The sequence below is a fragment of the Neomonachus schauinslandi genome, chromosome 12 (assembly GCF_002201575.2).
Source record: "Neomonachus schauinslandi chromosome 12, ASM220157v2, whole genome shotgun sequence".
In the NCBI taxonomy this organism is placed as follows: Eukaryota; Metazoa; Chordata; class Mammalia; order Carnivora; family Phocidae; genus Neomonachus; species Neomonachus schauinslandi.
The window spans coordinates 43,441,236-43,455,837 of NC_058414.1; the positions used below are offsets into that span (position 1 = coordinate 43,441,236).

The 14,602-nt window shown below is 34.5% G+C and overlaps 1 protein-coding gene across 1 annotated transcript in view; it reads left to right on the plus strand.

Annotated features, from left to right (window-relative positions):
* PHF14 (PHD finger protein 14) overlaps nt 1-14,063 on the plus strand; it is a 196,217-nt gene extending 182,154 nt beyond the window's left edge. Inside the window, exon 18 of the mRNA XM_021689509.2 lies at nt 13,794-14,063. Within this exon, the coding sequence (XP_021545184.2) occupies nt 13,794-13,868 (75 nt within the window). The 3' untranslated portion in view covers nt 13,869-14,063. The remainder of the gene's footprint in view (nt 1-13,793) is intronic.
* Nucleotides 14,064-14,602: the final 539 nt, after the last annotated feature.

Genomic DNA, 14,602 nt, shown 5'->3' on the forward strand with positions numbered 1-14,602 from the left:
CATATTACAGTTGAATATTGTTCTAATGGTTCTTAAACTGCATGAATCAGGAAAACATGCCAATGAACTTCATGTGCGAACACTATTCTGTATTAATGTATGATTTTACTAGCACTTTTTTTTACTAAAAGCACTACTTTATAGTGTAGAGTTCATATCACAGAAATGCCAGAACCTCTTTATGTATAATTCTGATTACCTTTGCATACTACTTTGGTGAGAAACTTTACAGTATTTAAACCAAAGTACACTTATTTCTAAATTATCCTAAGAAAGATTTTCTTTGCTTATCTGCTTTTGCTTTTTGTGTTGAGATAACTTTAGATTTTAAGAGTTGTAAAAATTGTATGGAGACTATGCAGTATCCAGCTTCAAGTTAACATCTTAAATGAACATAGGACAATTATCAAACCTAAACCCTAGTATTATAGTAGTTTTAAGTAAACTATACAATTTATTTGGATTTTACCAGGTTTGCCACTAATGTCCCTTTTTCTGGTCCAGAATCCCCTATTTCATTTTGTCATGGATCCTCCAGTTTGTGGCAATTACTCACTCTCTCCTTGCTTTCAAAATCTTGACACTTTTGAAGAGTATTATTCATTTATTTTGTAGGATATCCTTCAATTTGGGTTTGTCTGGTATTATGATTAGATTGAAGCTACCACAGACCAGAGGTGATGCTCCTTCACCTCCTGACAGAAAATAGGATGTCAATGTTTATTACTAGTGAGGTTAACCTTGCTCACTCAAGTTAAGTTAGTGTTTGTCAGGTTTCTCCATTGTAAAATTATTGTTTTTCTTTTAACAATGTAGTTTTAAATCATTTGAGTTTGGAAGACAGTTTGGGGAGTTGTTTTAAATCACTGGAAAACCTAGTGAAGAAATTGGTTTCATGTATTTTTCTATCTAGTGCTCAGTATTTTCATATACATATATATGTGTGTGTGTGTGTGTGTGTGTGTGTGTATAATGGGGGATTAGATAAGATCTAATAATCTTTCAGCTTTAATATTCTGGGACTTAATTACCCTGAGGAGAACTGAAGTGAGTTAAGAGATGTCCCATACATAACATAGTTGTTTTACAAATTAACCTCAAGTCCATCTTTGAATTTGATGTGGCTTTTGAGATAAATACTTCAACAACTTTCTGCTTAACAAGGACATTATATATTTAAAACAACTAACCGCAGGTCTACTATCTAGACATTTTAATACTTAGATATGAAATTATTTCTTAGTCTAAAAATTGTCAGTTTAAAACATTTACATTATCTAGCCTCAGAAACAGTAACATTAAAAGAATTTTAATTAGTGAAATACTGTCAGCTTATTTTTTTATCTTAATGCAAACTATAGTTTTCACTTTGATAAATTCCATTTGGTGAAATCAAGTTTTGTAAATAACAGCAAATTATGTAGATAATATAATTTTCATTAAGGGAGTTTTTGGTACCTTTTACTTTTTGAATGTCTTCTATGTAGCTTTAAAGTAATATTAAGGTAGTAACATTGCCATTTATGTAAATTCTATTTGTTTCTTTGACAGTGATTTGATACATATGAGCTATAACTATCCTTTCTTTAGAATGTCAGAATTCAGCAAAGGAAATATAAAATGTATATTCTTTCTTTCTCTCTCCCTCTCTTTTTATTATGGTTTCAATTAAAATGGCCAGAGATTTTTCTAATGGCAGTACAGAAGTTAGTTTTGGCAAAAAGTAACCTTAGGGCCTTACTAAGCAAAAAAAAAAAAATTTTCTTTTTATAAAGTGCCTTTTAAATCTGTGTTGCATTAAACTCCTCATTGTATTGTGAAGGATAAACAAAATGATGTCACACCCTGTTAAAGAAGACACTCTTGTAGTGGCCAATTCCAGTATCATGGTTATTGTTTCTGTTAATGAATAAATAAATATGCTACATATAAGTATTTTCCAGCTTTTATAACAAACTCAGTTATTACTGAATCATTTCTGGTCATAGTAAACAATGCATGTATCTCTGAAAATTTTAATGAGCCAATCACTTTTTTTTTTTTAATCCAACATGGAAATCTCTTGACTGCTATACTTTGGTGATCACCATATCTCCTATCTTGCATATTTCAACATTTTTAGACACTATTTTTATCTCATTTTAATTTGATAGAATTTTTTTAAACCCCTGGGAATTTAAATGTGTTATATTTAGGGTAAAAAGTAAAACAGTATAAATTTAGAAATGTCTCTTCTCCTTGAGTATCTGTGGGGAAAGTAGAAATTTATAGGTAGTGTATTTAAATATTAGCACCTTTGGGATTTTTGAAATATTACATTTAGTGAATAGTAGACAATTTATATAAAAAATATTTTCTAAAGAACCTCTTTAAATATATCTTAGTATATTATAAACTTTAATATATACTGAACTTGTGAATGTTCTACCTGGAGGGTAGAAATTTGGCAGAGTAGGAGGATCCTGAGTTCACTATGGATACACTAAGGAAACAACTACATGTAATGCAACACACTCTGAAAACGACCTGAAGACTGGCAGAACAGATCTTCCACAGCTAAAGACATAAAGAGAAGGCCACATTGAGAAGTGCTGGAGACACAGAGACATGGTCAGAACCCAAAAACCACCAGGGTGGCAACCCACAAGTGAGAGGAATATCACAGGCACAGAAGACTGGGGGGATCAAGGCCCACATCAGGCACCCCCATTCCTAGGGACCTGCACTGGGAAGACAAGCCCTCATAAGGTCTTTGAAAATCAGCAGGACTTAACTCCAGGAGAGCCAGAGGGCTTATAAGAAACTTGAGTCACAGTTCTTAAAAGGTTAGCATGCTATATCACTGAGTTCAAGACCCAGCACAGAAGTAGCAGTTTGAAAAGCACCTGGATTATATATGAGGATTTACTGACTAAATGGGTACCAGAGAGGCAGGGATCTGTGGGAGCTCTTTCCAGGAACAGAATGGTTGGTGGGCACCATTTACTTACTCCCCATCAGCCTAGATGGCCAGAGGCTTGTGGGAGCCAGTTCTGACAACCTCTACCTTGATAGGCCCACTGCCCCACCCCAACCTTCCCCCTATGGACCTGCCCTACCCACCTGGCAGGTACTCCTCCAAAGTGTCTTGCACCCCGCCACACCCAGCAGGCAGCCTCATCTGGGACCAGCATCCCCCCCACAGCAACTACTGCTCTGCCACCCCTGTCCTGGACCAGCACTCATCCCAAGCAGCTCCTGCCCTAGGGAGAGGGGAAGATAGCCCCACTCAGCAGCACACTCAGAGTTGTTTAGCTGGTTCTCTCAGCCAGCTGCATGGTGAAGCCATGCCCACCAGTGCACCCACATAGTCACAGCTGGTCATTGCAGAAAAGCAGGCTGAGGGCAAGCCCTGCTCACCAGTGCACCACAGTGGCTTCGGTCAGGCCTCTCATCCAGCCATGCTCAGGGCAAGCCCTCCTTACCAGTGTGCCCACAGTAGTTGCAGCTGGTCATTGCTGACAGCTGGGCTGCAAGCAAGTCCTGCCCAGCAGCATACCCATTCCTGCCCCAGCCACAACAGGAGGGCATATGCAGCCCACACAGGGGACACCCCTGGAGCACCTGGCTTTAGGGACCAGAAGGAGCTATGCTACTGGGCATCTCAGGAGGCCTTCTACATAAGGCCACTACTTTCGAGACCAGGAGATGTAGCTGACCTACCTAATAGATAGAAACAAACACAGAGAGTCTGACAAAATGAGGAGACAGAGGAGTATGTTCCAAATGAAAGAACAAGACAAAAACCCCAGAAAAGAGCTAAAAGAAATAGAGATAAATAAACTGCCTAATAAAGAGTTCAAAGTAGTCATCATAAAGACACTCACCAGACTTGAGAGAAAAGTGGATGAACTCAGTGAGAACGTCAACAAAGAGAAAGAAAATGTATATATATACAGAGCTGAAGAATACAATACTGAAATGAAAAATATACTAGAGGGAATCAACAGATGATTAGAGGATACAGAATAGATCAGCAATCTGGAAGACAGTGTAATGGAAAGCAACCAAGCTTGAACAGCAAAAAAATAATCATTTTTAAAAATGAGGATACGTTAAGTGATCTCTAGAACAACACTAAACAGTTAATGGATCAATGAAGAATCAAAGAGGAAATTAAAAATAACCTGAAGACAAATGAAAAAAGAAACCTAATGGTTTAAAATCTTTGGGATACAGTGAAAGCAGTTCTAAGAGGGAAGTTGAGTGATACAGGCCTACCTCAAGAAACGAGAAGAATCTTAAATAAACAACCTAACTTTACGCCATAATAAGGAACTAGGAAAAGAATACATAAGCCCAAACTTAGTAGAAGGAAGGAAATAATAACGATTAGAGCAGAAATAAATGAGAGACTAAAAACAATAGAAAAAAAAAATCAATGAAACTAAGGGCTAATTCTTTGAAAAGATAATAAAAATTGATAAACTTTTAGCCAGACTCATCAAGAAAAGAGAGGACTCAAAATCTGAAATGAAAGAGAAGTTGCAACCAACTCCATAGAAATACAAAGGATTACAAAAGACTACCATGAAAAATCATATGCCAATGAATTGGACAAAGTAGAAGAAATGGGTAAATCCCTGCAAATGTAGTCTTTCAAGAGTGGATCAGAAAGAAAGAGAAAATCTGCACAGACTGATTACTGGTAATAGAATTGAATCTGTAATCAAAAACTCCCAACAAACAAAAGTGCAGGACCAAATGGCTTTATAGGTGAATTCTACCAAATATCAAAGTAGAATTAATACCTATTCTTCTCAAACTATTCCAAAAATCAGAAGAGGAAGGAATGCTTCCAGATTCCTCTATGATGCCAGCATTACATTGATTAAAACCAGACAAAGACACTACAAAAAAAGAAAATTACAGACCAATATCCCTGATGGACATAGATTCAAAAATACACTAAAAGGATCATTTACCAATATCAAATGGGATTCATTTCAGGGATGCAAGGATGGTTCAATCAACATTATATCCTTAATTTTGTTAAATGTGCTATAAAAATCACATGATTATCTCAACAGATGCAGAAAAAGTATTTGACAAAATGCAACATCCACTCATGAAAAAACCTCAACAAAGTAGGGATAATTGGAACATACCTCAACATAATAAAGGCTGTATATGACAGGTCCACAGCTAATATCATACTCAACAGTGAAAAGCTGAAAGCTTTTCCTCTTTTTTTTTTTTTTTAAAGATTTTATTTATTTATTTTGAGAGAGAGAGAATGAGAGACAGCATGAGAGGGAGGAGGGTCAGAGGGAGAAGCAGACTCCCCGCCGAGCAGGGAGCCCGATGCGGGACTCGATCCCGGGACTCCAGGATCATGACCTGAGCCGAAGGCAGTCGCTTAACCAACTGAGCCACCCAGCCGCCCTGAAAGCTTTTCCTCTTAAGACCAGGAACAAGACAAGGATGTCTACTCTTAGCACTTTATGCAACATAGTACTGGAAATCCTAGCCACAGCTATATGATGAAAAAAGAAGTTAAAGGCACTCACATTTACAGATGACCAGATACTATATATAGAAAACCCTAAAGAGTCCACCAAAAAACTCTTAGAACTAATAAATGAATTCAGTAAAGTTGCAGAATATAAAACTAATACACAGAAATCTGTTGTGTTTTCATAAACTAGTAACAAATTAGCAGAAGGAGAGATTGCACAACAAAGGAAACAATCAACAAAGACAACTTACTGAATGGGAGAAGATATTTGCAAACGATAAGGGGTTAATAAAAAATATATGTATACATACTCAGTACTAAAAACAAAAACAAAAAATCCATAAGAAATGGGCAGAGGACCTGAATAGACATTTTACCAAAGAAGATATACAGAAGGCCAATAGATACATGAAAAGATGCTCAACATCACTGATCATCAGGGAAATGCTAATCAAAACCACAAAGAGATACCACCAGCTCTCAGACAAATAAGAGTTGGCAAGGATGTGAAGAAAAAGGAACCGGTACACTGTTGTTGGGAATGTAAATTGGTGCAGCCACTATGGAAAAGAGTATGGAGTTTCCTCCGAAAGTTAAAAATAGGAAAACCATACAACACAGTAATTCTACTTCTGGGTATTTACATAAAGAAAAGAATTTAAAAAGATACAAGTATCTCTATATTTATTGCAGCATTATTTACAATAGCCAAGATATGGAGGCAACCTTACTGTCCCTGGATAGCTGAATGGATAAAGAAGTTGTGGTATACATACACAGTGGAATATTACCCAGTCATAAGAAAGGAATGAAGTTTTGTCTCTTGTAATAACGTGGATGGACCTAGAGGGTATTATGCTAAGTCAGACAGTGAAAGATAAATACCATTACGATATTACTTCTTTGTAGAAACTAAAAAACAACAGATGAACACACAAAAAATTCAAACAGACTCCTAAACAGAACAAACTGATAACTGCCAGAGGGGAGGGGTGTAGGGGAATGACAAAATAGGTGAAGGGGACAAAGAGGTGCAAAGTTTCTGTTATAAAATAAGTAATGGGGATGAAAATTACAGAATAGGGAATATAGTAGGTATTTTAGTAACTTTGTATGGTGACAGATGGTAACTATACTTATTATGGTGAGCACTGGGTAATGTATATAATTACCAAATCACTATGTTGTACAACTGAAACAAATACTATGTCAGCAATGCTTCAGTTAAAATAAGTAAATAAAAACAAATAAACAAATAATGTACTACATGGAAAAACATGGAAAAATGTATATATAGGATTTGTGCTGTCCTCACTTAAAATATATTTATGTTGGCCCATTATAGAATTTGAGGTGTTCTGTTTTTATTTTTTTCTATAATCATTCCTGACTACATTCCAACTTACCAACCTAAATTCTTCAAACCAAGTAATACCTTTTAAAGCAAAAATGGGGGCACCTGGGTGACTCAGTTGGTTGAGTGCCAACTCTTGATTTTGGCCTGGGTCATGATCTCAGTCCTGAGATCAAGTCCCATGTTGGGCTCCATGCTCAGTAGGGAGTCTGCTTCAGAATCTCTCTCTTTCTCCCCCTGCCCCCCCCCCTGCTCGCACATGTACTCTTTCTCTCTCTCTCTCTTTCAAAATAAATAAGTCTATCAATCAATATATAAAGCAATAATGTTATAAATGAAGGTGAGTTATCAAGGTAGGGGCTTCTAATACAGAATCTAGTATACACTTCTATGTTCATTTCCCAAATATTAGACTTCTACTAGAGAAGGAGAATTTTTTTTTTATCTTCAAGACCATAAGTTCCACCTGTAGAGAATAGTGTATTCTTAGCCCTAGAAATATCTTAAACATATCTGAAATACCCAAAAATTCAATTTATGGAAGTTGTGCTTTTTTCTGATGTTTATGGGAAGATACAAGGATACAAGCTTATAGAATTGGGTTTATGCTTAAGAGTCTACCCTAGCTCACATTTACCATTCATCACTCATTTCATTTCCTTTCTTTTATCCTACTTATTTTGCCCAAGTCTCACCTTCCACTCACTGATCTTCATTTCCTTTACTATAAATACACCCTTCTCTAGATGGTTGTGCCAGTCCTTAGGGCCTTTCTTTCCAGAGAGATTTCCAAATTATATATGGGAAATGCAGTGTTTTATTTTTTAACTTTCCCATTTCCATGCTGCCAGAAGCAACCACCAAGTAAAAAGTGACAAGAGGAACTAAAGACTTAGAAAAGCAAACCTACTCCACTAAATCTGCTCCAAAATCACAAATTGGAGATAAGGGCCCAACAAATGAAATAGAACTGTGCATATATTCTTATACATGAAATTAGATATACTGCCCTTTTATCAATCTTACTTGCTATTAAAATAAAGGGTATGATTTTATAATTTTAAATAAAGGGAAATTTCCTTTATGATTTCTTGTTTGAATTTAAGTAGAGAGAAAAGGTAGAAATTTACAAAATAGCTCCATTCTGTGTAATGACATAAGTGTTTGAGCTAGGTTTACTAAGAACCTCCCAAGTTACTTTAATTTTATAACACAGCCTAGACTTTCTAATTAAATATGCAACTTCTGTCTTAAGAAAAAAAACCATCGTATGCTTTTTACAGTATATTTAATTAAGCATTTCTTGTAAGTTCATTTCAGTATCTATCATGGACCACTAAAGTTGGAATTCAGTTGTAAAGTGGTAGATTAATTGCCTTTTGTATTAAATGAAATAATCTCAAATATGCAAAGTCAGGAAATTTAACTGTGGCCTTCAATTGCTTATTCAATGCACTGGAAAACTGAATGCAGAAGTACAGAAAAAAAAGCCAAAGGTTGTTAAATGTAGCACATCACACACATCTTGCACTTTACTTAATGATCCAAGTGTTTATTACTATGAAGTAAATGCACCATTTAAAGAATTATGGTGGAATTGTAAAACATTAAAAACTCTAATTAATTTTAGTCTGAAGCATGCAGCATGCCCATTTTGCCTAAAACATTTTCATTATCATCAGTATTTTCCAGTTATTAAGATAAATTTTTTCCTCATTGTGCAGCACTGGCATATTTTCTGTATTAAAACCACAATCTTAAATGCTGTTGAGAATTATATCTGGAATATGCTTTAAGTGAATAAAAAAGTTTTTGACCACAGGACTTGAACAGTATATATTGCTTTTCAACAGCTATTCTATAACTAACATAACAGGTTAGGTGTACATAGTTTTTTGCCAGAAGACAGATAGATATAAACATAGCTATATATATGCTTATTAACATAGCTATATATATATATATATGCTTATTATCTCTATGCTTATGTATATTAACATAAGCATACAGATAATTTTGACTATTAATTTGAATTTAACTACAATAATTCTTCTCTGGCCAAAGGAATATTTAAAATCTAAAGATTATATATGAAAATGGAAATAAGTTAGTGCTTAGCTACACCTTCTGGCTTCATTTTATTGTTCTACTACCATGTATCTGTCTGGTATGAATAGCAAATTCAGTGAAGTAAAAACAACTGAAACCATTCTCTTTGTAAACATTGACCTCCATTATGCTTACTTATTTCTGGAAATAGTTCAAATGGCCAGATTATAGAGGGATTTATTAAAAGAAAGCTTATATTCTCTGTTTGTAAAAATAATCCATGCTCAGAGTGGAAAAGTAAGAAAACACATGAAACAAGGGAATAAAAATTAAGAACACCATTATGAACATTAGAGATACTTACGAAAGGAATTGTAAGAAGAACAATGAAAAGCAAACTCTTAGTTGTATATTTTCAGTGTAGGCAGCTATAGGTGCCTTGAAATTTTTTTCCACATAAAATCTTTGCACATACATGATACTTATTTTGGGTTTAAAAAACTTTCATTGAGTTGCCAGTTTTTGATCTTATTTTGAAATAACTTTAGACTTAGAGAAAAATTGCAGAAAATACACAGATAATTGCCATTTGCCCTGCATCCAGCTTGCTGTAGTGTTACCAACTGCTCTAACCAAAGTAAATTACTGAAACCAGGAAATTAACATCAAGACAATACTATTTACTAGTGCATAGACCATATTTAAATTTTGCCAGTTTTCCCACTAATATCCTTTTTATGGTGCAGGATCCCACCACTGTCTTTAGTCCTCATGTTCCCTTAGTCTTCAACCATCTGTGATAGTCCAGGCTTTGTATTTTCTTTCATGACCGTGACAGTTTTGAAGACTACTGTTCGATTATTTTATAGAGTGTTTATGTGGTGTTTTCTCATGATTAGACTGAGGTTATGCATTTTTAGGAAAGATACCACAGACCAGAGTTGTGCCCTTTTTAGTATATCATAGCAAAAGGTTAGTGTTAATATATATTGCTAGTGATGTAAACCTTGATCACTTGGGTACGGCGATATCTGACAGCTATCTGCACTATAAAGGTATTCAAAGTCATCTTTAAATGTATAAAGAATCAATGGGGAAAGTTGTCCCCTTGTATAATATTACTTTAAAAGAAGTCATTTAATTTGGCTGTCTCTAGGGTAAAGGCAGTCATCTGTACTCAGACTAATTTGAGTCCAAATATTACATAAGCAGTAGAAATTCCAGCTGCTAAAATAATTGCCCTTTATTTGGAGTTAGTTATCTCCTAAGAAAAGGGGAAAGCAGGATGGATAGATTTGATTAATTGGCATCAGTTCTTTGAACTATTATGAGAACTAAGGCAATTTTGTAAATAAGGAAAATTGAGAGCGCCTCTGTTCCAATTGATGGGGGAAGCTTGAATAACATTTAAGCAAAATCTTGCAAGTTTTATTCCTTGATAAGAGGGATTTAGTTTAGATAAGAATGGCAGTGTTTTTACTGATTTCTCTGTTAGAATAACTCTTTCAGTCTTACGTTGCCACCTAGAGCATTAGACCATAATCCCATGGTCTATATATGCCTAGAAATGATCATTGTCCTTACTACAAGAATGCTGTCAGTGTCAAAAGAGCAAGAAGGCTAAAGAACCACCTTAGTTATTTGGAGTTATGAGTAGTTGTTATGTGAGTGGGTATTCTTGGAATTCCACATGTAACTAGCAGGTCTGCAAGATTGTTACAAACAACATGTTTTCTGGAGTATGAATTAACAAGCTTCAAAGTTAAGAGGTAAACCTGTCTAGACTTTCCAGTGGCCCCAAAGGGTACATTTTCTTGCTGGCTGCTTCAGAACACTTCATGAAACAAATGTCAAAATTGTCAGGACTGCCAGTAAGAAAATGATCCATGTAGCAAGGGTCTTCTTTCACTGGGAAAAAAACAGATGTCTTATCTCATCAAAGAGTAACAAAAACCTGCCATTTATCAGAAGAAATTTTTGCCTGCCCTTAATATCTAGTAGTAAAGAAATACTTTGATAAAAGTTTCCTTTCTTTGCAGTTTCTTTCATTATGCAATCATTTGTCAATATTTGATTTGCTGCCTGAGCTATTTTAATGATTTTATTAATCTTAATTGCTTATAAAATTCTTATACAAATTGACCTGTAATGTTAGAAACACAAATTAGCACTTCCAAAAAAACCAAAATCAAAACAAAAGCAAAGCAACCTCTAAAATCCTTTCTGGAGCTTTATTGTGTCTAATTCTAATGTTTTTATTTATAATGATAAAATCTGTTACTGTTATTTTCATTTTTCTGATGATGTTCTACGATAGCAATTACAATGTGTTATGATGCTCTAGCAGTTAGGGTTAAATGCCTTTTCCTCCCCTTCATAATCCTTTTCCTCATCCAAATCACAGTTATCCTTGTACAAAGGAAAAAAGGGATTGGATCTTATTACCTATGGAAATGGTTTAAAGGCATAGAAAGGCAATATATTGTAAGACATGTCTTCAGCATAAAGAAAAATGTGGAACAGTTCTTCACCTGTCCTGAACAGGAGGCAGTGTTACAAGAGACACTCATTTATAAACTAAGCAGTTGAACCTTGAATAATGCAGTGGGCTTAGGGGTGCCAACAACCTGCATGTGACTTTTGACTCACCCAAAATTTAACTAACAGCCTACCACTGACCAGAAGCCTTAGTGGTAACATAAAGAGTTGATTAACACATATTTTGTTATGCGTACGGTATACTATATTCTTATAAAGTAAGCTAGAGATGTTGAGAAAATCGGAAGGAAGAGAAAATACATTTACAGTACTGTACTGTATTTATTGAAAAATATCTGTGTATAAGTGGACCTGCATAGTTCAAACCTGTGTCGTTCAAGGGTCAACTGTATATACTTTATTGCTAAGAAAAATTCAACAAAAAGACTGGCATTACAAGAATTTTAGTTAAATATGAAAGTAAAGTTTATAGATGCTTCCTATTATTATTAAGCCTTTACATTTCCATTTTGACTTGGAGTATTATTGAAGGCTGTTGGGGAAAGTGAGATAACCAAGCTCATTAAACCAGTACGTCATATCAGCGTGGGAACTTAGGCTGTCCACATGATAAAGGTTCCAATCCTGTCCTTCAAATTAAAGGATATGAGCTTGATAATGGCCATTTTGGCTAATGTTGCTTCAAACATTCTTGTTTTTAGTACTGTCCTGGAAATTGTAAGATTTTTAGAAGTGTGACTCTTGGATAAGGAAGAATATTATGCTTTTCCAAGTTACATTACTTTAGGCAGACTTCTCTTTTATTCGTTTTTATCGGAAATCATTTATTGTACTCCAACTATATGCTAAATGTGCCCTGTTGACGGTAAGAGTATAATATAAAAAAATAAAGCCCTGCCTTGAGGAACATATAAATTCAGTGCTACCTAGCAAAAAATTCTTGCCACCTTTACCTGCTGATTTAACACTTCCTGTCAGTGTCTCACCCAAAGAAGACAGTGGAAAGAACAGAGCAAGATTTGGTTTTTATTGGGATCTAATCAAAATGTAATCTCTAGAAACTCTTGTCCAAAAGTGGAAACTATCTGTTCAAGAGTCAATCGAACATAGTATCTCTGTTCAATAGAGATAAATTGGAAAAAAAAAATTAAACAACATACAGTGGCTATTATACTTAGAAAAAGATGTTAAAATTTCATTGCCAAATGATACTCAAAACCCCATCTCTTGTATGCCACATATTTATAAATGGCCCAAGTTGGATGATAATATTGATAATTTCTCCACTTTTATGGTGTTGACAAAGTCTAAATCACGGATGGTGGTGAACTTTGAGAGAGACAAAGTATATAAAGGAAGCTTTCTCCACCTTAATGTTTACAGGCAAGGATGTGGTTTTTTCATGGGAAACAAATATATATGCCTTGATTTGCATTTACTTAACGTTAATTTACTAAGCAGGGCTCAACAATTATTTAATTGAATTGAATTTGGTTTTATATGATTCAGAGATAGAGGGCGATGTATTTGGTGATACTGGTATTATTGTTGTCTAGAGATACTTAAGAAATTGCTACTCATGCTTTAATTCAGTAGAAGAGACTATGCTTCTTAAATTCAGTTAATAAAAATGAAAGATCATAAATTAGAAATATTAGGAAAGCAAGACTGCTTTATACTTGGTATTGTTGAAGGAACATAGATGATGAAATGGGTTACAAATTCTAAGATGAAATACTTTTCCAGACTCTTCATTATTTATACTTTGGAGGTCACCATAATATTGAACACAAGATGCACTTCATTCCTATGGAGATGGACATTATGAAGTCACTTCATTTATTCACCATGTTCCACAGGAACCTGCTGTGAATTATGAAGCCACCACTTAGAATCGAAACTGTAGAAGGTTGTAAGCATTCGATAGCCTGACATGCCCATGTTTCCTATTTTAGAGGTGACTGATCTTCAGATAACATATGGTGGTACAAGTAATTGGAAAATTGGCAGACCTGTCAAGAAAGTATGCTAGATGAGACAAAAACACCATGCTGGAACACATAAAGTGTCGCAGAAGTTAAATATATATTTTATCAAACAGTGAAGTAAAAATACCTGATTCACCTCCTAAAAAGGACACTTTTTATGGGCAGGTGTTTTCAAAAGTAATTTTTAGGTCATTAATAAAATAAGTTGCTTTTAAAAACATAGAGAAAACTTCAGTCAATGTGTAGTGTAAAAGAAAATGTTACATAATTTTACCATATTGTTTTCTAGGATTACCAGAATCACAATAGCTAATTCTTCAGAGAATAGAATTAAAATGTATTAAGTACAGCTGATAAAAATGCCCTAAAGTTTATATTTTAATGTTTTCTAAAATTTATTTCACAGGAAGATGAAAATGAAGCTGAAAGAAAAAATATATCTCAGGAGCTCAGCATGGAACAGAAAAATCCAAAGAAATAAAGGATTTTCTGTAGTGTTTTGAAAAGTTTGCAACTTATGTAGTAGCAGATAAAATTTCTAATTGTAAAATGTTAAATTGTAAAATCTAATTTGCAAAATGTTCTCAATAAAGTCGTTGAAAATGAAATAGGACCTTGCATTTGGAATTTGTATGTTTTCTAAAGCAATTTAAACTTTTACATAAAAGACCTTTAAAATACTATTTTTAATTCTGAACTGAAATCTGAGAATAGAGACAGAATTTTCTCTTATCTATAACCTGTAATCTGTAAGTATTAATACAGCTGGATGACCTAAACAACAAATCTCTGACAGTAGTTTTTCCCCTTAATAGTCTCTGTTGTCTTCTTCAGGGGCCTTAACAGAATTCCAACTATTAATATCGAGAAAAACCAACATAGTTCAGAAATGAACAGGGAACACTTGCATGCAAAAACACTTAAAATCAAACAGTGCCACAAGATGAAATACCATTTTGTGATTTCATCAACTTATGTATGACATACTACTCTAGGATTGCAGGTAAAGGCTAAAAAAATAATTTAATATTCTCTGCAGCAGAAGTAGTACCATGATTTTTAATTCATAAAATATCAACTAAGGACCTACTATTTACTGTGCCCTACACACTCTTCCTGGACGTTTCAAGAACAGTTCCCAGCTGTATTTCTTTGGCTTAGGAATTTTTTAAAATTCCTTTGATACCTATCTTTATCAGAGAGAGTTCTCATAAC